General features: G+C 42.1%; 1 protein-coding gene across 1 annotated transcript in view; it reads right to left on the reverse strand.

Moving 5' to 3' along the window:
• The window catches only part of dnaaf11 (dynein axonemal assembly factor 11), a gene marked incomplete at both ends in the record, with an annotated part of 76,186 nt that overhangs the window by 22,886 nt on the left and 31,072 nt on the right, over window positions 1-22,228 (reverse strand). The window contains 4 exons of the mRNA XM_084188017.1: window positions 6,871-6,950; window positions 15,474-15,569; window positions 18,792-18,861; window positions 19,266-19,331. Coding sequence (XP_084044143.1) covers window positions 6,871-6,950; window positions 15,474-15,569; window positions 18,792-18,861; window positions 19,266-19,331 — 312 coding nt within the window. The remainder of the gene's footprint in view (window positions 1-6,870; window positions 6,951-15,473; window positions 15,570-18,791; window positions 18,862-19,265; window positions 19,332-22,228) is intronic.

The following is a 22,228-nucleotide window of genomic DNA, read 5'->3' on the forward strand; positions in this document are numbered from 1 at the left end:
TTAGAAATCAAAACATATACAGTATGGGCTGCATGATGCGACTATAGGCTATTGATGATTTGAGAAAGTCGAAGAAAAAAATACTTGCCTCAGGCTGCACACGCTGTTCTCTCATCAAGTGATCATATTTTCACCCGTCAGACTATGCTCAATTTAAATCTAGTCTGTACTAATATGTTTAAACAAAATCGATTTAGAATGGCCCATTATCAAATGGGCAGGAACTGGGGCAGGGAAAAAAGACATGTCATCTGCATGCACTGCAATAGCGAATGGAGGCCACTTACCCGCCTGTTCGTTTTTCAATGGGTAGGCTATTTCAGTTATTTCACTCCACACATCAACCACTGTTTGAGGAGCATGCAGACTATTACTGTGCGACAGGTCATATTCCACACAAACTCTGTATGCCATGGGCTCTTCAACCCTGTTCCTGCAGCTACGCAGTGCTTAATTAAAAAGTGAAATCTCATCAGGAACATTGATAGTAATATCTTTTAACAACGGAAAGATATTTCATGAAACTGTTGACAGCCCGCTCTCTGCGTGCTCGATAAAGGAATGAAGGAGAAGGGAGGAGATGGAAACGGAAATGCACGGTGGTGAGATACTGTAGCTAAAAGGGTAATGTGTCAGCCTATTAATTATGAAAATATAAAAATGCCCTATTAACTAGGCTATTGGGCTCCCGAGTGGCGCAGTGGTCTAAGGCACTGCAACTCAGTGCTTGAGGCGTCACTACAGACCCCCTGGTTCGATTCCAGGCTATATCACAACCGGCCGTGTTTGGGAGTCCCATAAGGCGGCGCACAATTGGCCCAGCGTCGTCCCGGTTTGGCCGGTGTAGGCCGTCATTGTAAATAAGAATTTGTTCTTAACTGACTTGCCTAGCTAAATAAAGGTAAAATAAAAATAAAATTCAACATCAAATACAAATTCACTATAATTGTAGTCTACCTCTGTAAGCCACCCGCACAATCAATAAACCAACAGCATCGCCTAGGCCTATATGTTCTCTCCCAGACTCATGGATAGAAAGTTTGGAATGTAGCATAAGTTAACCCGTCCATCCAGTATGCATAATAATACAGTCCACACTCAAAGGCGATTACTAGAATTTGTTTAATTTTGGAGTATAGGCTAGACCAATTATGTACCAAAGACAACTTATATATATATATATATATATATATATATATATATATATATATATATATATATATATATATATATATATATATATATATATATATTTATGTTATTCTGCCATGCATAATATGCGGTAGGCTATGAATTGTATAATGACAATCATTATTAGAATTTCAATTTTTTATTTATTTTGGTTAGGGCTCATACTGTATTTAGGCCTATGCATATCCATAAGCTCTAATATGAATATGTGTGTTTTAAATTAATCATCCCCTTTGAAAGCGCTGTCCATTTAGTTGTGTTAGGCTTTGAAAATACATGTTTTCCACTCAGTTTCAACCTGTTGTTGAACTTCTTTCTTCAAATTGATCAATCACAGTGAGGTGAGTTTTAAAAGCACATACTGTTTTGATGATAAGTGTTTGATGTGATTTTAGATTGCATTTATGTCAGAGTGGTTGAGAGACTGATGAAGTGTGTACAGCCTACGCAAAAAAAAAATTCCAGACACGCAGCACTCATGGAGAAGGGGACAATGGCCACTGGCCGCAAAAGGCATGGATTTTGCCAAGCGTCACGTCTGGAGGAAACCTGGCACCATTCCTACGGTGAAGCATGGTGGTGTGGGTCAAATGTCAGATCTAGTCAAGTCCAAATGGGGCAATAACTCAGTGCCAAGAAGCGCCCATTCACCTATCACCCTGCAACGGTATTGCCTAAGTCACGTAGCATTTTATTGAATGTTTAATTTAAATGCATGGAATTTGCCCGCACTCCCGATGGGACCAGCTGAAGGACAAGGACTGGGGAACCAGTCGTAAAATGGAAATGTGGCAATTAGTCAGTTAAAGAGGCAGTATACCTCAAGGCAAGGTGAGGAAGCCAAACTAGTCGTCGACTGGAGATCAGCCAAGGAAACTTGAGGTTTTTGGTTTCAACCAATTATGTATATAAACCCTGGATTGTTGATGCTATGTATTGGCCATTGTGAGGCTTTAAAGCCACTGGTAGGCCATATTGGCACTCCCCAGTAGGAGCAGTCCTCCATCGGAATTAATGGAATTCTACAGTATTTCAAGGTCAAAATTACATGTATTTAAGTATTTTTGTTGTTGTAGTGGGGACAGTAACATTAGCCATCTATAAAATTATACTTTAAGGAAAATGTTTTTATATGTTTATGTGTATGTTTAGCTCACATAATATAATTTAAAAGTATGCATTAAGGTGTCAGTAATAGAACAAATGCGGCAAAAACAGATGTAGATTTATTTTTACTATTTTCTACATTGTATATTTATAGTGAAGACATCAAAACTATGAAATAACACATATGGAATCATGTAGTAATCAAAAAAGTGTTAAACAAATCAAAATACAGTGGGGAAAAAAAGCATTTAGTCAGCCACCAATTGTGCAAGTTCTCCCACTTAAAAAGATGAGAGAGGCCTGTAATTTTCATCATAGGTACACGTCAACTATGACAGACAAATTGAGGAAAAAAAATCCAGAAAATCACATTGTAGGATTTTAAATAATTTTTTTTGCAAATTATGGTGGAAAATAAGTATTTGGTCACCTACAAACAAGCAAGATTTCTGGCTCTCACAGACCTGTAACTTCTTCTTTAAGAGGCTCCTCTGTCCTCCACTCGTTACCTGTATTAATGGCACCTGTTTGAACTTGTTATCAGTATAAAAGACACCTGTCCACAACCTCAAACAGTCACACTCCAAACTCCACTATGGCCAAGACCAAAGAGCTGTCAAAGGACACCAGAAACAAAATTGTAGACCTGCACCAGGCTGGGAAGACTGAATCTGCAATAGGTAAGCAGCTTGGTTTGAAGAAATCAACTGTGGGAGCAATTATTAGGAAATGGAAGACATACAAGACCACTGATAATCTCCCTCGATCTGGGGCTCCACGCAAGATATCACCCCGTGGGGTCAAAATTATCACAAGAACCAGACGGGGGTAAAAAAAATCCCAGAACCACACGGGGGGACCTAGTGAATGACCTGCAGAGAGCTGGGACCAAAGTAACAAAGCCTACCATCAGTAACACACTACGCCGCCAGGGACTCAAATCATGCAGTGCAAAACGTGTCCCCCTGCTTAAGCCAGTACATGTCCAGGCCCGTCTGAAGTTTGCTTGAGTGCATTTCGATGATCCAGAAGAGGATTGGGAGAATGTCATATGGTCAGATGAAACCAAAATATAACTTTTTGGTAAAAACTCAACTCGTCATGTTTGGAGGACAAAGAATGCTGAGTTGCATCCAAAGAACACCATACCTACTGTGAAGCATGGGGGTGGAAACATCATGCTTTGGGGCTGTTTATCTGCAAAGGGACCAGGACGACTGATCCGTGTAAAGGAAAGAATGAATGGGGCAATGTATCGTGAGATTTTGAGTGAAAACCTACCTTCCATCAGCAAGGGCATTGAAGATGAAACGTGGCTGGGTCTTTCAGCATGACAATGATCCCAAACACACCGCCCGGGCAACGAAGGAGTGGCTTCGTAAGAAGCATTTCAAGGTCCTGGAGTGGCCTAGCCAGTCTCCAGATCTCAACCCCATAGAAAATCTTTGGAGGGAGTTGAAAGTCTGTGTTGCCCAGCGACAGCCCCAAAACATCACTGCTCTAGAGGAGATCTGCATGGAGGAATGGGACAAAATACCAGCAACAGTGTGTGAAAACCTTGTGAAGACTTACAGAAAACGTTTGACCTGTGTCATTGCCAACAAAGGGTATATAACAAAGTATTGAGAAACTTTTGTTATTGACCAAATACTTACTTTCCACCATAATTTGCAAATAAATTCATTAAAAATCCTACAATGTGATTTTCTGGATTTTTTTTCTCATTTTGTCTGTCATAGTTGACGTGTACCTATGATGAAAATTACAGGCCTCTCTCATCTTTTTAAGTGGGAGAACTTGCACAATTGGTGGCTGACTAAATACTTTTTTCCCCCACTGTATATGTTACATTTGAGATTCTTCAAATAGCCACCCTTTGCTTTGATGACAGCTTTGCACACGCTTTGCATTCTCTCAACCAGCTTCATGAGGTAGTCACCTGGAATGCATTTCAATTAACAGGTATGCCTTCTTAAAAATTAATTTGTGGAATTTCTTTCCTTTTTTAATGCGTTTGAGCCAATCGGTTGTGTTGTGACAAGCTGGGGGGGGGGGGGGGGGGTCCCACCGTGAAGCATGGAGGAGGAGGTGTTATGGTGTGGGGGTGCTTTGCTGGTGACATTGTCTGTGATTTATTTAGAATTAAAGGCACACTTAACCAGCATGGCTACCACAGCATTCTGCAGCGAAACGCCATCCCATCTGGTTTGGGCTTAGTGGGACTATCATTTGTTTTTCAACAGGACAATGACCCAACACACCTCCAGGCTGTGTAAGGGGTATTTGACCAAGAAGGAGAGTGATGGAGTGCTGCATCAGATGACCTGGCCTCCACAATCCCCCGACCTCAACCCAATTGAGATGGTTCGGGATGAGTCGGACTGCAGAGTGAAGGAAAAGCAGCCAACAAGAGCTCAGCAGATGTGGGAACTCCTTCAACACTGTTGGAAAAGCATTCCAGGTGAAGCTGGTTGAGAGAATGCCAAGCGTGTGCAAAGCTTTCATCAAGGCATAGGGAGGCTATTTGAAGAATCTCAAATCTCAAATATATTTTGATTTGTTTAACAGTTTATTTGGTTACTACATGAGTCCATATGTGTTATTTCATAGTTTTGATGTCTTCACTATTATTCTACAATGTAGAAAATAGTAAAAATAAAGAAAAACCCTTGAATGAGTACGTGTCCAAACTTTTGACCGGTAGTGTAAATCATTGTTTTCAACTAGCGAGGGCACACACCACAGTATTCAATAGAACACAATATGCAATATGATTCTGTATGGTAAAATTAGTCATTGTATCTCTATGTTACAGACCCTCTAAATGCAAAATATGAGATAATACTGGAAATGCAAGAAGTCACAAATGACACCAATCATACAATTTATTAGTAGTTAGAAATATTTTATCGGAGGAGTTTGTCATGCACAAGTTCAAGGTGTCCAATTCATTAAGGACTTAAAACGGTCCACACACACGAGCACATTCGTGAAAGAAGGCACGACAGCGCCTCTTCCCCGTCAGAAGGTTGAAAAGGTTTGGCATGGGCCCTGAAATCCTCAAAACGTTCTACAGCTGTACCATTGAGAGCATCTTGACTGGCTGCATCACTGCTTGGTATGGCAGTAGAACCGCCCTCGATCGCATGGCGCTACAGAGGGTAGTGCGTATGGCCCAGTACATTACTGGGGCCGAGCTTCCTGACATCCAGGACCTCTATATCAGGTGGTGTGAAAGGAAGGCCCGGAAGATTGTTAAAGACTCCAGCCACCCAAGCCATAGACTGTTCTTTCTACTTCTGCATGGCTCATTAATAGGGAGCTTGTGCATGTGACATTAAAAAACTTGAACCTCACACTACAGCTCCAAGCAAATCTAAGCTGTACTGCACTGGCCTGGATATGCATTCATTATAGTTGCTGGAACCGTGCTGGGTTCAAATACTATCTTAAAATCATTTCAAATACTTTGGCTACTCTGAGCTTATCTGTTGCAATGGAACCATTAGAAAAGTCCAAGAAGTGCAAACACCGCCCAAACACTTTCAAGTATTTGAAACATTTAAAATAGTATTTAAACCCAGGTCTGGACAGCTCCTGTGTCAGTTTTCCCATCCCCTATCCAAACTTCAACCGTTTGAAGTTGAGAAATAAAACTGGCCTTGGACCAGTGCTTAGGGGCAATTTCAAACCACTCTGTATAAAGTGTATAAAGTATAAAGCCTACTAACCCCCTTATGACAGGCTAACCTGGTCAAGGTAACCTGTGCCTGTTGGAAATGCACTCATTAATAGGGAGCCCAGGGCTCTTAAAAAGTACTGCACTATATAGGGAATAGGGTGACATTTGGAACGTAGACCAACTTTAATCTTATTAGTGGCTCAGGCGAAGCATTGTGGGTGTTTAATATACAGCTAGCTGTCATCAACAAGGGGGACTCTGTGACCCAAATGGCACCCTATTCCTTATATAACTACTTTGGACCAGAATCCAATGGGCCCTGGTCAAAAGTAGTACACTATAAAGGGAATAGGGTGCCATTTGGGACGAGAGCCATAACACTAGCAGATGTGTGCATTCTAAATGCAGGGTGAAGAGAGTGGCCATGAAAAGTATGCTTACTTTTAGCATAGTGTTCCTGGATGCATTGGTTGGTGCTTGTTCTATACCAGAGTAGTGAGCATTTGAGGCAATGCTTTGGCAAGGTCAGTTTTTACATCAGCTGCTTCACATCCGATGGATTAACCCTGTTAATTCTTCCCCTTAAGTGACCATTTTTGCTCTCACTTTACATACAGTATTTACACAGAAAGCTGCCAACACTTACTAATCAGAAAATTATCGTTTAATACATATGCCATTTACAAACGCTTTTATGCAACTTACAAGTAGCAGGTTGCAAGCCCCATGCTCTACCAACTGAGCTACACAGGACCACAATGTACACTGTTACAAGTTTGTACAATTTGTACAATGGTACTTAGTAGTTACCCTGGTATAATGTCACCTTTAAAGTGTAACATCTGGCATTAAAACAAAGGAAGGGAATCGAAATAAATGGGAGTGATTACCTTGTCTTCTCTTCAGGTGTGTTGCTGCTTTGAGAGACTTTGGGAGGACGAGGGGTTGTCATTTTGATTTCATCCTGAGCCTACAAAAATATGTATTTCCATCAGAACATATCATAGATGAAGAACTCATGGTTAACCTCTGCAAATAAGGGCTGAGTTTCCCAAAAACATTAAGACCCTCTTTAGCGTTAAGATCATTGTTTGTTCATTGCTTATCAATGGACTTTAAATTGTTTTAGTGCTTAAGCTGAACTTTAGAATACTCACCCGCTATTTCTGGAAGATCCTTTGCTAATTCCATTGATAATGGTGAAAGACTAGACAGTGTGATTTGTCCTCTAGCTTTCTATAGTGCAAGTTAACTATATGGGGATTTATAGAAACAGGGAGAGATGCTCAACAACAACACCTGCCCTTCTTTATTTGGATGTAAACACTCCCTTTAATCAAGTTCCTAACCTCAACACTGCAGTACAAGTTGTTTTTACTGAAAAAGGCCAGTGCTTTTCAAAGAACTTAAGTCGATTTACAATGCATGTTCTCTTAAGGTTATATATTAACTTATATTAGGCTCTATTTGAACTACAGTCTGCTTTTATTGTTTACAGAAAACCTTTATTTTACCAGGTGAATTGACTGAGAATACATTCTCATTTGCAGCAACGACCTGGGGAAAGTTACGAAACAAACGCCTAGTTACATACAAGATATAAGCAAGCAAAAAAACACACAACACAACAATAATAATAAAAAATCATAGAATCATAAAAAACAAAACACATTCTTCCTTAAAAAGGTCCTCACATAGCTGTCTGAACTGCTTCAGATACATTTCAGTGAATTCTGTGGAGCATTCCACAAGCAATGTGCAAAATAGCTAAAGGCAGATTAACCAAACTCTGTGGAGATTGAAAGCATCTCTAGAGTTAACCATTTCTGAGATTGTGTCTGATAGCTTGTATTTCTGTAGGTTAGCAGAGAAGTGAGGTACGGTGGTAGTTTACACAAGAGGGCTTTATAGACAAAGAGCGCAATGCATCGATCTGCGAGACTTCAAAAGAGGGCCAGCTTACTTTCTCATACAGAGTACAGTGATGTGTGCTGAACCATAAATTATATCACCATAGTGCAAAAATCAGAATGGTTGTCGACTGAATTATTTGTTTTCTGCTATTTAACGTAAGGCATTACCTATTCCTGTAAAATAAACCCATTTTAATTCGTAACTTCTTAACTCATTTTTTTATTTTTTGTATGTATTTTGAATGAAAGCCTATCGTCAATCCAGATGCCCAGATATTTATACGCGGGAACAAATCAAATGACATTTTATTTGTCACATGCTTTGTAAACAACAGGTGTAGACTAAGAGTGAAATGCTCACTTACAACCCTTCCCAACAATGCAGAGAGAAAGAAACACCCGTTGCTGACAGGTGTATAAAATGGAGCACACAGCCATGCAATCACCATAGACAAACATTGGCAATAGAATGGCCTTACTGAAAAGCTCAGTGACTTTTAACGTGGCACCGTCAGAGGATGCCACTTTCACAACAAGTCAGTTTGTCAAATTTCTGCCCTGCTAGAGCTGCCCCGGTCAACTGTAAGTGCTGTTATTGTGAAGTGTAAATGTCTAGGAGCAACAACGGCTCAGCCGTGAAGTGGTTGGCCACACACGCTCACAGACCGGGACCGGCGAGTGCTGAAGCGTGTAGCGCGTAAAATGTGTCTATCCTCGGTTGCAACACTCACTACCGAGTTCCAAACTGCATCTGGAAGCAACGTCAGCACAAAAACAGTTTGTTGGGAGCTTCATGAAATGGGTTACTAGCAGCCGCACACAAGCCTAAGATCCCGATGCACAATGCCAAGCGTCGGCTTGAGTGGGGTAAAGCTTGCCGCCATTGGACTCTGGAGCAGTGGAAACGCATTCTCTCTGGAGTGATGAATCACGCTTCACCATCTGTCAGTCCGACGGACGAATCTGGGTTTGGCGGATGCCAGGAGCACGCTCCCTGCCCCAATACATAGTGCCAACTGTAAAGTTTGGTGTAGGAAGAATAATGGTCTGGGGCTGTTTTTCATGGTTCGGGCTATGCCCCTTAGTTCAAGTGAAGGGAAATCTTAACGTTACAACATACAATGACATTCTAGACGATTCTGTGCTTCCAACTTTGTGGCAACAGTTTGGGGAAGGCCCTTCCCTGTTTCAGCATGACAATGCCCCCGTGCATAAAGCGAGGTCCATACAGAAATGGTTTGTCGAGATTGGTGTGGAAGAACTTGACTGGCCTGCACAGAGCCCTGACCTCAACCCCATCGAACACCTTTGGGATGAATTAGAACGCCGACTGCGAGCCAGGCCTAATCACCCAACATCAGTGCCGACCTCACTAATGCTCTTGATGTACTGGGCAATACGCAATACCCTCTGTATCGCCTTGCTGTCGGATACCAAGCAGCTGCCATTCCAAGCGGTGATGCAGCCTGTCAAGATGCTCTCAATGGTGCAGCTGTATAACTTTTTGAGGATCTGAGGGCCCATGCCAAACCTTTTCAGCCTCTTGAGGGGGAAGCGGCATTGTCGTACCCACTTCACGACTGTGTTGGTTTGTTTAGACCATGATAGATTCTTAGTGATGTGGACACCGAGGAACTTGAAGCTCTCAACCCGCTCCACTACAGCCCCATCGATGTGAATGGGGGCGTGCTCGGCCCTCCGTTTCCTGTAGTCCTTGCTGACGATGAGGGAGTGGTTGTTGTCCTGGCAGGTCTCTGACCTCCTCCCTAAAGGCTGTCTCATCTTCGTCTGTGATCAGACCTACCACCGTTGTCGTCAGTTGAGTCGTGCGCGGCCACACAGTCATGGGTTAACATGGAATACAGGAAGGGTCTAAGCACGCATCCCTGAGGGGCCCCCGTGTTGTGAGTCAGCGTGGTGGATGTGTTGTTGCCTACCCTCACCACCTGGGGGCGGCTCGTCAGGAAGTCCAGCATCCAGTTGCAGAGGGAGGTGTTCAGTTCCAGGGTTCTCATCTTAGTGATGAGTTTGGAGGGCACTATGGTGTTGTACGCTGAGCTGTAATCAATCAACAGCATTCTCACATGTGTTCCTTTTGTCCAGGTGGGAGAGGACAGTGTGGAGTGCAATAGAGATTGTGTCATCTGTGGATCTGTTGGGGCGGTGTGCGAATTGGAGTGGGTCCAGGGTGTCTGGGATGGTGGTGATGATGTGAGCCATGACCAGCCTTTCAAAGCATTTCATGGCTACATATGTGAGTGCTACAGGGCGATAGTAATTTAGACAGCTCACCTTGGCGTTCTTGGGCACAGGGACTATGGTGGTCTGCTTGAAACATGTAAGTATTACAGACTGGTTAAGGAAGAGGTTGAAAATGTCGGTGAAAACAATAGCCAGCTGGTCAGCGCATGCTCTGAGTACGCGTCCTGGTAATCCGTCTGGCCTTGTAGCCTTGTGAATGCTAGCCTGTTTATAGGTCTTACTCACATCGGTAGCCGATGTGAGTAAGACCCGTAGCAGAGGGCGTGATCACAAAGTCATCCGGAACAGCTGGTGCTCTCATGCATGGTTCAGTGTTGCTTACCTCGATGCGAGCATAGAAGGCCTTTAACTCATCTGGTAGGCTTGCGTCACTGGGCAGCTCGTGGCTGGGTTTCCCTTTGTAATCCGTGACAGTTTGCAAGCCCTGCCACATCCGATGACAGTCAGAGCCGGCGTAATAGTTTTTGATCTTTAGTCCTGTATTGACGCTTTGTCTTTTGGTGGCTTGTCGGAGGTCATAGCGGGATTTGCTATAAGCTTCCGGATTAGTGTCCCACTCCTTGAAAGCGGTAGCTCTAGCCTTTAACTCAGCGCGGATGTTGCCTGTAATCCATGGCTTCTGTTTGGGATATGTACGTACTGTCACTGTGAGGACGAGTCATCGATGCACTAATAAAGCCGGTGACTGATGTGGTAAACTCCTAAATGCCATCGGATGAATCCCGGAACATATTCCAGTCCGTGCTAGCGAAACGGTCCTGTAGCTTAGCATCCGCTACGTCGGACGACTTCTGTACAGGTACTTCCAGTTTGGTGACATGCTGGTAAAAATGAGGTAAGATGGATTTCAGTTTCCCTGCATTAAAATCACCAGCCACTAGGAGCGCTGCCTCTGGTTGATCATTTTCTTGTTTGCTTATGGTCCTATACAGTTCGTTGAGTGCGGTCTTAGTGCCAATATCAGTTTGTGGTGGTAAATAGACAGCTACGAAGAATATAGCTTAAAACTCTCTTGGTAAATAGTATGGGCTACAGCTTATCATGAGGTATTCTAACTCATACGACCAGAAACTCAAGACTTCATTAATATTAGAGATCACGCATCAGCTGTTGTAAAGAAAGAGACACACCTCCCCCCTTGAGCTTACCTGAAGCTGCCGTTCTGTCCTGCCGATGCATAGAAAAACCAGCTAGATGTATATTATCCATGTCCATGTTCAGCCACGACTCTGACAAACAGAGGATATTACAGTTCTTCAGGTGACGTTGATAGGATAGTCTCGAACGGAGCTTGTCCAGTTTGTTCTGCAGTGATTGTTTGTTCGCCGATAGAACGGAGGGTAGAGGCAGTTTATTTACTTGCCGAAGAAGTTTTGTCAGGGTGCCCGCACATCAGCCTCTCTTGCGCCGTGTCCTTCTCTTCCGATTCTCTGGGAATAGGGCATTATGCTCTGGCTGGGCCACTCAAGGACTTTCATATTCTTGTTCTGAAGCCATTCCAGTGTTGCTTTGGCTGTATGCTTGGGGTCATTGCCCTGCTGGAACGTAAATCTTCACCCCAGTCTAAGGTCGTTTGCACTCTGAAGCAGGTTCTCATCAAGGATTTGCCTGTATTTGGCTCCACATAATCATTTGCCTTATACTCTTGAGTCTTTCACGTGCCTTTTTGCAAACTCCAGGTGTGCTGTCATGTCAGGAGTGGCTTCTGTCTGGCCACTCTCCCATTAATCCCAGATTGGTGAAATGCTGTAGAGACTGTTGTCCTTCTGGCAGGTTCTCCCATCCCAAGGAACTCTGTAGTTCTGTCAGAGTGGTTGGGCATTGGGTTCTTGATCACCTCCCTGACCAAAGTCCTTCTTGCCCGGTTGCTCAGAAGGCCAGTTCTAGTCTGGGTAGTTCTATATTTTTTCAATTTCCTAATGGTGGAGACCACTGTGGTTTGGGAAACTTTCAACACTCTATAGAAATAGTTTATACCCTTCCCCAGATATATGCTTCATCACAATTAGATCTCGGAGATCTATGGACAGTTCCTTGGACTTCATGGTATAGTTTCTGCTCTGACATACACTGTCAACTGTGGGACCTTATATAGACAGGTGTGTTTCTTTCTAAATCATGCCTGAACAATTGAATTGGCTACAGGTGGACTCCAATGAAGTTGTAGTGACATATCAAGGATCATCAAAGGAAAATGGATGCACCTGAGCTCAATTTGGAGTGTCATAGCAAAGGGCTGTGAATACTTACGTGAATTAGATATTTCTTTATTTCATTGTCAACACATTTTCAAAAATGTCTAAAAACATGTTTTCACTTTGTCATTATGGGGTATTCTGTGCAGACAAGTGGGGAAATGGATTAATCTACTTAATCCATTTTGAATTCAGGCTGAAACACAACAAAAACATAAGTCAAGGGGTATGAATACTTTCTGAAGGTACTGTACTACCCTGAAAGGAGTCTTTGTACAAGGTAAGAGAGCAAACCATGCTTTGGTTTTGTTTACCTGGCCATTTGTTCCAGATGCAAACGTATTACCATCCCTTAAAGTAAAACAGCCTACACTGGAGATTAAGAGCATTTTAAAGTTTTAACGGCACCAGCGTATTCATGAGCAGCTGTTTGCGTAATGACAATGCAGATGATGTGAAACTAAATCAAATCGGTATGTCTCAGAAACTCACTCATGAGCATGGGAGAGCAAAATGACATACATCGGGTTCTTGGTCACCTCTTTGACCAAGGCCCTTCTCCCCCGATTGCTCAGTTTGGCTGAGTGTGCAGCTATAGGAAGATATTTTTTATTTTTTTTATTTTAGGGGGTAGATCAGCTTAATATTGCAGATAGATTGTAACTTCCATCAATGTAATTATCTGCATCACTTCCAATCCCCCATGTTTTTACATAAGGGGGAGTATATATACATACAAACATATATACATATATACACACATACATACACACATACACACACATACATACACTTACTTTCCAACCCCACCACCCTTTCCCTAATGGGAGTAAACTAGTGAACAACAATGCTTAGGCCACTACATCCAGCTTATACTTACTATATACATTTTATGGACACAGTCAATTTTACAATAATTATATTTTGTTTGTTTTTTCTCCTGAACTTCTTCTACTCTCAACCTCTCCGATCATTTTCATGATGTCCATCCGGTTTGCTTCTATATGCCATATCTTTCTAACTGTGCTCTTTCACAAAAGCTCCCAACGTACAACCTATATACTTACAGTGAGGGAAAAAAGTATTTGATCCCCTGCTGATTTTGTACGTTTGCCCACTGACAAAGACATGATCAGTCTATAATTTTTATGGTAGGTTTATTTGAACAGTGAGAGACAGAATAACAACAGAAAAAAAACTGAAAAACGCATGTAAAAAATGTTATACATTGATTTGCATTTTAATGAGGGAAATAAGTATTTGACCCCTCTGCAAAACATGACTTAGTACTTGGTGGCAAAACCCTTGTTGGCAATCACAGAGGTCAGACGTTTCTTGTAGTTGGCCACCAGGTTTGCACACATCTCAGGAGGGATTTTGTTCCACTCCTCTTTGCAGATCTTCTCCAAGTCATTAAGGTTTCGAGGCTGACGTTTGGCAACTCAAACCTTCAGCTCCCTCCACAGATTTTCTATGGGATTAAAGTCTGGAGACTGGCTAGGCCACTCCAAGACCTTAATATGCTTATTCTTGAGCCACTCCTTTGTTGCCTTGGCCGTGTGTTTTGGGTCATTGTCATGCTGGAATACCCATCCACAACCCATTTTCAATGCCCTGGCTGAGGGAAGGAGGTTCTCACCCAAGATTTGACGGTACATGACCCTGTCCATCGTCCCTTTGATGCGGTGAAGTTGTCCTGTCGCCTTAGCAGAAAAACTCCCCCAAAGCATAATGTTTCCACCTCCATGTTTGACGGTGGGGATGGTGTTCTTGGGGTCATTGGCAGCATTCCTCCTCCTCCAAACACGGTGAGTTGAGTTGATGCCAAAAGCTCGATTTCACCCAGTTCTCCTCTGAATCATTCAAATGTTCATTGGTAAACTTCAGATGGCCCTGTATATGTGCTTTCTTGAGCAGGGGGACCTTGCGGGCGCTGCAGGATTTCAGTCTGTCATGGCGTAGTGTGTTACCAATTGTTTTCTTGGTGACTATGGTCCCAGCTGCCTTGAGATCATTGAAAAGATCCTCCCGTGTAGTTCTGGGCTGATTCCTCACCGTTCTCATGATCATTGCAACTCCACGAGGTGAGAACTTGCATGGAGCCCCAGGCCGAGGGAGATTGATAGTTATTTTGTGTTTCTTCCATTTGCGAATAATTGCACCAACTGCTGTCACCTTCTCACCAAGCTGCTTGGCGATGGTCTTGTAGCCCATTCCAGCCTTGTGTAGGTCTACAATCTTGTCCCTGACATCCTTGGAGAGCTCTTTGGTCTTGGCCATGGTGGAGAGTTTGGAATCTGATTGATTGATTGCTTCTGTGGACAGGTGTCTTTTATACAGGTAACAAACTGAGATTAGGAGCACTAAGAGTGTGCTCCTAATCTCAGCTCGTTACCTGTATAAAAGACACCTGGGAGCCAGTAATCTTTCTGATTGAGAGGGGGTCAAATACTTATTTCCGTCATTAAAATGCAAATCAATTTATAACATTTTTTACATGCGTTTTTCTGGATTTTGTTGTTCTTATTCTGTCTCTCACTGTTCAAATAAACCTACCATTAAAATTATAGACTGATCATTTCTTTGTCAGTGGGCAAAAGTACAAAATCAGCAGGGGATCAAATACTTTTTTCCCTCACTGTATTATGTCGAGGAAGAGTCTTGGTGGTTCCAAACTTCTTCCATTTAAGAATGATGGAGGCCACTGTGTTGTTGGGGACCTTCAATGCTGCAGACATTTTTTGGTACGCTTCCCCAGATCTGTCTATGTATCAATATGCGCTCTCATTTAACACCTGCACATATTCATGCATAAAACATGAATTTAAGTAATTGTATATAAGGGATTTAAAAGTCTCCACAAATTTAAGTAAATGTATCTAAGGGATTTAAAAGTCTCCATGTGGATGTATTGGGTTCAAATTGAGGTCAATGCCACTTCACATGTTAGGTGTAAGTGATTCAAATGCTGGGTTAATAATACACAATGACATGCTCTTTCCAAAGAGATTACTACATCAGTATACCGTATCTCTTAAATATCTTATAATATCATGTACTGATATGTGTAATACAGAACATACTTTAGGAATTGTGAGGACCAGGATAGGTTTGACTACATACCTTTGGCATTGTGAGGACCAAGTGGCCGGTGATTTGGGACCTCTTCGCTGTCGAGCTGTCAGGCCTCACTTCTGCAGGCAGCACCAGCTGAAAAATCTGTGATGTAAATTATTCACAAGTTTAATTACTAAGATTAATGCCCTGTTCCTACACCGACAAAGTTACAGTATGTCAAATGACTTTAATCATTAGTGGGGCTTTTTATAGATACAGTTACGGGAAGAGTTGGAAAAGTTTGCTGAATAGCTCACTGTGCAACACATGAATTCATCAAACACTCCTAATTCCACCAGAACTAGACCATATCAGAACAGAAAAAAAAGATCAGTCCAAAAGCACAGCCCTCCCACAACTTAAAACCAGAGTCCCTGTAACTGTCAGAGAGTAACAGGTCGTCGAACTGTAAAGTGGACTTGATATACACACCCCGAATATACACACCCCGAATGACTCTTCAGATACATTTCCTCTGATCCTTAAATTAGTTAATATTAATAAGGGATTTTAGCGGCCTCCGCCATTCCGTGATGTGAGGTGATGTATAGTCGGATAAATCACTCGGGGTCCAAACAGACTAACACCACTTGGCATAAAACGTAGATCCATAAATCGGCTAACAGCTTGAAATGCACCTGAGCTGTAGAGCAAGAACCCCAAACCCAGGAAAACTGCCAACGTTTCATCACCCTCATTTGTATCCTCCACAGTTCTTTATTTCTCTTTTCTTTTTTTTCTCTTTTTTTTTTACAAAAACAAAATTACAGTCTCAATTTATTGATCCCCAAACAGATGTTTAATCAGGCTTAAAGGTCACTCTGGCCTGGTTGCATGAGATTGGCCGACTACACTTCTCAGAATATGCTGTAAGGAAAATATGACCATGACTGGACACAAAGATAAACATTCACTCATTGCGATGGCTCACTACTCCCCCTTATGGAAATGAGATGTCAGTCCGACGGATGGCAAAAATGGCAGTTCTCTAACTAACGGTGGATGGATGATGTTTCTAAAAACTTAAAGATCATAGGCACAAAATGACCTCACGTTGAGGTGCCATAACTTATTTCCTTTTAAAGGTGCACTACTTAATCTCTATTTCCACCCACAGTGAGGCACGCAAAATGTAAAGAGGCAGGTCGTTTGTGGCAAATGTAACTCCGTAGCATTTACATTTGCTAAAACCCACCCATTTGTTTACAATCAGAATCTTTAGGACCTCATTGCACCTTTAAAAGTTTGCAGTGCTCTAACAGAGACTATCAGATACTGGGTCGTTCCACAAAAGGAGTGCCTTTTGCGTCCCTTTGATATTTTAAGTAGAAATTGTACACCAATATTAAATATTAAAAGCCTGTTATATTAAATCAAGTGCCCTTTAATATAGACCACATGGATAATTAAATAAATCCGATTTTTAATATGAATAAAGGCTTGCTAAAGTGCCAACATTCAGCATTTTGACATGTCCCTCTGTGACTTCTAGGAAGATTTTAACCCACTTAATCCCAACATTTCTCCAAGTTTCACCATCATTGTAAAGCCCTAGTTATTTTGTTGCTCTGATACATTTATTATTATTTATTTAATGTGATTAGTGATTCATTTACATCTGTCCCTCATTTTAGGGTCAACCCTGTTACATGAACTGAACTCTCGTTATTAATATGGTGAAACTATTAAGTAGTAAAAAAATACAAATACATTCAAAAGAAACATTGAACATCTAATAGTCAAATCATAGAGTAAAAGCAGGTGAGCTGGTTCCACTCTTTTTGGCAATTTTCTGGTGTTTTGTAGTGGAAAACTGAGCAGGGAGACCAACATTCAATCCCCCAGTCCACCTCTTCACCATTCATCCCTCTCAACGGCCTCCCCATCTCAAATCCAGTCTATAGGCCCTTTCACTTGATTTACCCATAAATAGACAGGCTAGAAATGTTTAACAATGTACAATTTTTTGTGAAGCTTGCATTCAATTACCACTCCCTGTTGCACCAAACATTTCTTATGAAGTTAAACATGTGCTCTTTATGACAGAATGTTAATTAGATGAAATCAAAGGTTTTTGGGTGGAACAACCCTACCGACCGTAGTTGAACAAATGTTTGGATATCCAATATCTTCTGTACGCATTGATTGCGGTCTTGGCTTTCAATGACTGTGAATCTTGTGGTGTGTTCCTTTCCTCATCATCTTAGTGGCATGTTTAACATTTTGCTGAATTATATTTTGCTGAATTAACTAATCACGCATTTGTGATTTAGTGTGATTGCGTCGTACAAGCATGAGTTAACGAGAGACCAGAATGACACTGGAGGGACTTCACACTTGTTTTGACACTTCTAGAACTAAAAGCCATGTTGCATCTCACAAATGTACCGCCTGCAAATAATACTGCCAGGCTGCCATAACTCAGTGTAATCGCAGCACTGGGCCAGGTGCCTGCAGTCTGCCTGGCGACTTGCCCACTGTTGCCCAATGCAGCGTGTAGGAGGACTAGCAGTTGGAATCGTCGGCGCCCATCAACACTCTCTGTAAAAGGTGCGAATTCTACCCTGCATATTTCGGCGTGCTTCCGGTAAAAGAGCATGCGTTATTACATTTATGCCATATATGTCGACATATGACATGAGGATGCGCTAAGCAACACAGAGTCTGTGGAACAACAGCCTGAAGAACAACAGCCTGAAGAACAACAGCCTGAAGAACAACAGCCTGAAGAACAACAGCCTGAAGAACAACAGCCTATGTGATAGCAGCAAAGAAAATAAAAGAGGAATAGCCTTGACATACACACATTGGTGAGGAAGAAAGAAGCATTTTAGAAAGTACTAAGGTCAATTGAACTACGATACTAAATCCTTATCTGTGACCTATATTTGTCATAGGAAAAGTGTATTAATAGTCATGTTAGATGGGCCAGAGGTTGGTCTAGCAGTAGGGCTGCCACCTCCAGGACACATATTGCCCCTGGAGACCAACATTCAATCCCCCAGTCCACCTCTTCACCATTCATCCCTCTCAACGGTCTCCCCGTCTCAAATCCAGTCTATAGGCCCTTTCACTTGATTTACGCAAGCCACAGTGCTTGCTGGGTTCGCTCTTACGCCGTTGAAAGACAATGGCTTGCCCTGCACAAAGTCGTTCTTGCACGAGTCAAGTGAATGTGCCTTATTCCTGTCCAACAATTACATTTGAAAGGACAGCAGAATTCCGTTCTCCTAACAACATATATTCATGATAGACAGAAGTTGATTGCTAACTGATTACAACTCAGACTTTGCAACATACAATATCCAACATGTGAGGGAGTACCTTTCCTTTGACAGTCACTCGGACGTACGTTGGTTGAACATCAACATCCATCAGGGAAGTGTCCATATGTCTGCATATAAAACAGTGGGAAAAGGAATTCCATTTTTACACGGGGATACTGTATTTACATTTACGTCATTTAGCAGACGCTCTTATCCAGAGCGACTTACAGTTAGTGCATACATTATTCTTTTTTATTTCCATACTGGCCCCCCGTGGGAATCGAACCCACAACCCTGGCATTGCAAACGCCATGCTCTACCAACTGAGCTACCTCCCTGCCGGCCATTCCCTCCCCTACCCTGGACGACGCTGGGCCAATTGTGCGCCGCCCCATTGGTCTCCCGGTTGCGGCCGGCTACAGCAGAGCCTGGATTCGAACCAGTGGCACAGCTAGCACTGCGATGCAGTGCCTTAGACCACTGCGCCACTCAGGCGCAGTGGGTAAGTCTTATATTTTACAATTATACCAACCTGTAGACTTCCAGATCCAAGACAATGGTGTTATTGTCCCCATCTTCTGTGAGATTGAAATCCAGCCTACGGATCATATTGTTATTAGATAGACCATTGATGTTTAACTTACCAAAGTGAATCTTGTGTGGGCCAAGCCACAAACATCTCTTTGAAACAAATGCCACTACAACATGTTATCTGATCTGCATTGGTCTCAATGCTTAGAACAAATGTTATTGTACATGCTACTGACCCATCAGTGTGGAACTCATATCATTCATCATGAAGACTCATGTCAACTCAAGTACATATACAAACTCCAGGGCACTCTGATCCAGTAAGGAAAAAATGTAAAGCCTTTCTTAACTTGGTATATCCTTATCTTATCTTTATTCCATATGTAACTCTGTGTTGTTGTTGTTTTTACCGCACTGCTTTGCTTTATCTTGGCCAGGTCGCAGTTGTAAATGAGAACTTGTTCTCAACTGTCTTACCTGGTTAAATAAAGGTGAAATAAAATAAAAATAAAAATAAAAAATCTCAGCAACCCAAAACCAAATCTCCGACCAGCTTTCGATATGGTTTAAGGGGGAGAGGTTGAGATGTTTGGCCTGGTGTGAGTGGCGGAACCAAGGCGGATCCTCTTTGGCAGCAGACCAAAGTCCACAAACCCTCCCCTCTGAATGCCTCCTCCAAGTATATGGGTCAAATAAACCACTCCCCTTCCATAATTCTAAATATGCCAGGTGAAGGTGCACCCTCGCAGATTGTGATTAAGTGTTCAGCCCAGAGACATACACTCAGCGGCCAGTTTATTGGGTACAGGTACCGGGTCAGACCTAGGGCTGTGGCGGTCAGCAAATGTTGTCAGCCGGTGATTGTCAAGCAAATAACCATCTCCTGGCTTCCACACAAGCCACTGATGCAGACCTTTGGAACATCTACATTTTAAAAAGTCTAATAAATCCATGTAATATAGCCTACACCTCCACAATAAATCCAATATTTATTTTAGACAGGCTAAAGAAGCATGATATGAAGAAAATGTAGTCTATTTCAGAAGAACAGAATAGAATACTCAGAGTTGTCCTTATGATAAGTCCTGATGTGGCTATGCCAGATGGATGTGGGCTACACTAGTTCATTTAGCAGACAAGATTAGCATAGAATTCCGTGGCATTACTTTATAGTATGAAGAATACAATTGAACAAATCTGAATAAAATAGAAAGGCTATTTTCTCCAAAATGATTTGAGGGAGTGAGCACATGCGTGTTGAGCGGTTAACAAAGAAATAGGTATTCCTACAGTGCATTCGGAAAGTATTCAGACAACTTGACTTTTTCCAAATGTTATTACAATAAAGCATTATTCTAAAATGGATCAATCTATAAATAATACCCCATAATCACAAAGCGAAAACAGGATTTTAGATTTCTTAGCAAATTTATTAAAAATAAAAACAGAAATACCTTATTTACATAAGTATTCAGACCCTTTGCTATGAGACTCAAAATTGAGCTCAAGTGCATACTGTTTCCATTGATCATCCTTGAGATGTTTCTACAACTTAGAGTCCACCTGTGGTAAATTCAATTGATTGGACATGATTTGGAAAGGCAATCACCTGTCTATATAATGTCCCACAGTTGACAGTGCATGTCAAAGCAAAACCCAAGCCGTGAGGTCGAAGGAATTGTCCGTAGAGCTCCGAAACAGGATTGTGTCGACGCACAGATCTGGGGAAGGGTACCAAAAACATTATACAGCATTGAAGGTCCCCAAGAACACAATGGCATCCAGTAAAAGGCACATGACAGTCAAAAGACACCTAAAGGACTCAGACCATGAGAAACAAGATTCTCTGGTCTGATGAAACCAAGATTGAACTCTTTGACCTGAATGCCAAGCGTCACGTCTGGAGGAAACCTGGCACCATCCCTACAGTGAAGCATGGTGGTGGCAGCATCATGCTGTGGGGATGTTTTTTAGCGGAAGGGACTGGGAGACTAGTCAGGATTGAGGGAAAGATGAACGGAGCAAAGTACAGAGAGATCCTTGATGAAAACAAACTCCAGAGCGTTCAGGACCTCAGACTGGGGGGAAGGTTCATCTTCCAACATGACAACAACCCTAAGCACACAGCCAAGACAACGCAGGAGCGGCTTCGGGACAAGTCTCTGAATGTCCTTGAGTGGCCCAGCCAGAGACCGGACTTGAACCCGATCGAACATCCCTGGAAAGACCTGAAAATAGCTGTGCAGCGACGCTCCCCATCCAACCTGACAGAGCTTGAGAGGATCTGCAGAGAAGAATGTGAAAACTCCCCAAATACAGGTGTGCCAAGCTTGTAGCGTCACACCCAAGAAGTCTCGAGGCTGTAATCGCTGCCAAAGGTGCTTGAACAAAGTACTGAGTAAAGGGTCTGAATACTTATGTAAATGTTGTATTTCATTTATTTATTTTTTATACAGTACAGATCAAAAGTTTGGACACACCTACTTTTCAAGGGTTTTCCTTTATTTTTACTATTTTCTACATTGTAAAATAATAATGAAGACATCAAAACTATGAAATAACACGTATGGAATCATGTAGTAACCAAAAAAGTGTTAAACAAATATTTTATACTTAAGATTCTTCAAAGTAGCCACCCTTTGCCTTGATGACAGCTTTGCACACTCTTGGCATTCTCTCAACCAGCTTCATGAGGTAGTCACCTGGAATGCATTTCAATTAACAGGTGTGCCTTGTTAAAAGTTCATTTGTGGAATTTATTTGCTTCTTAATGAGTTTGAGCCAATCAGTTGTGTTGTGACAAGATAGGGGTGGTATACAGAAGATATTCCTATTTAGTAAGAAGCAGAGCTGCCATGTCTGTCAGCGCCATTCCATTTGTGTTACTTCATCGTTTTGATGTCTTCACTATTATTCTACAATGTAGAAAATAGTAAAAATAAAGAAAAACCCTTGAATGAGTAG

This window comes from Coregonus lavaretus (assembly GCF_964263955.1).
Source record: "Coregonus lavaretus genome assembly, chromosome: 23".
NCBI classification, from domain to species: domain Eukaryota; kingdom Metazoa; phylum Chordata; class Actinopteri; order Salmoniformes; family Salmonidae; genus Coregonus; species Coregonus lavaretus.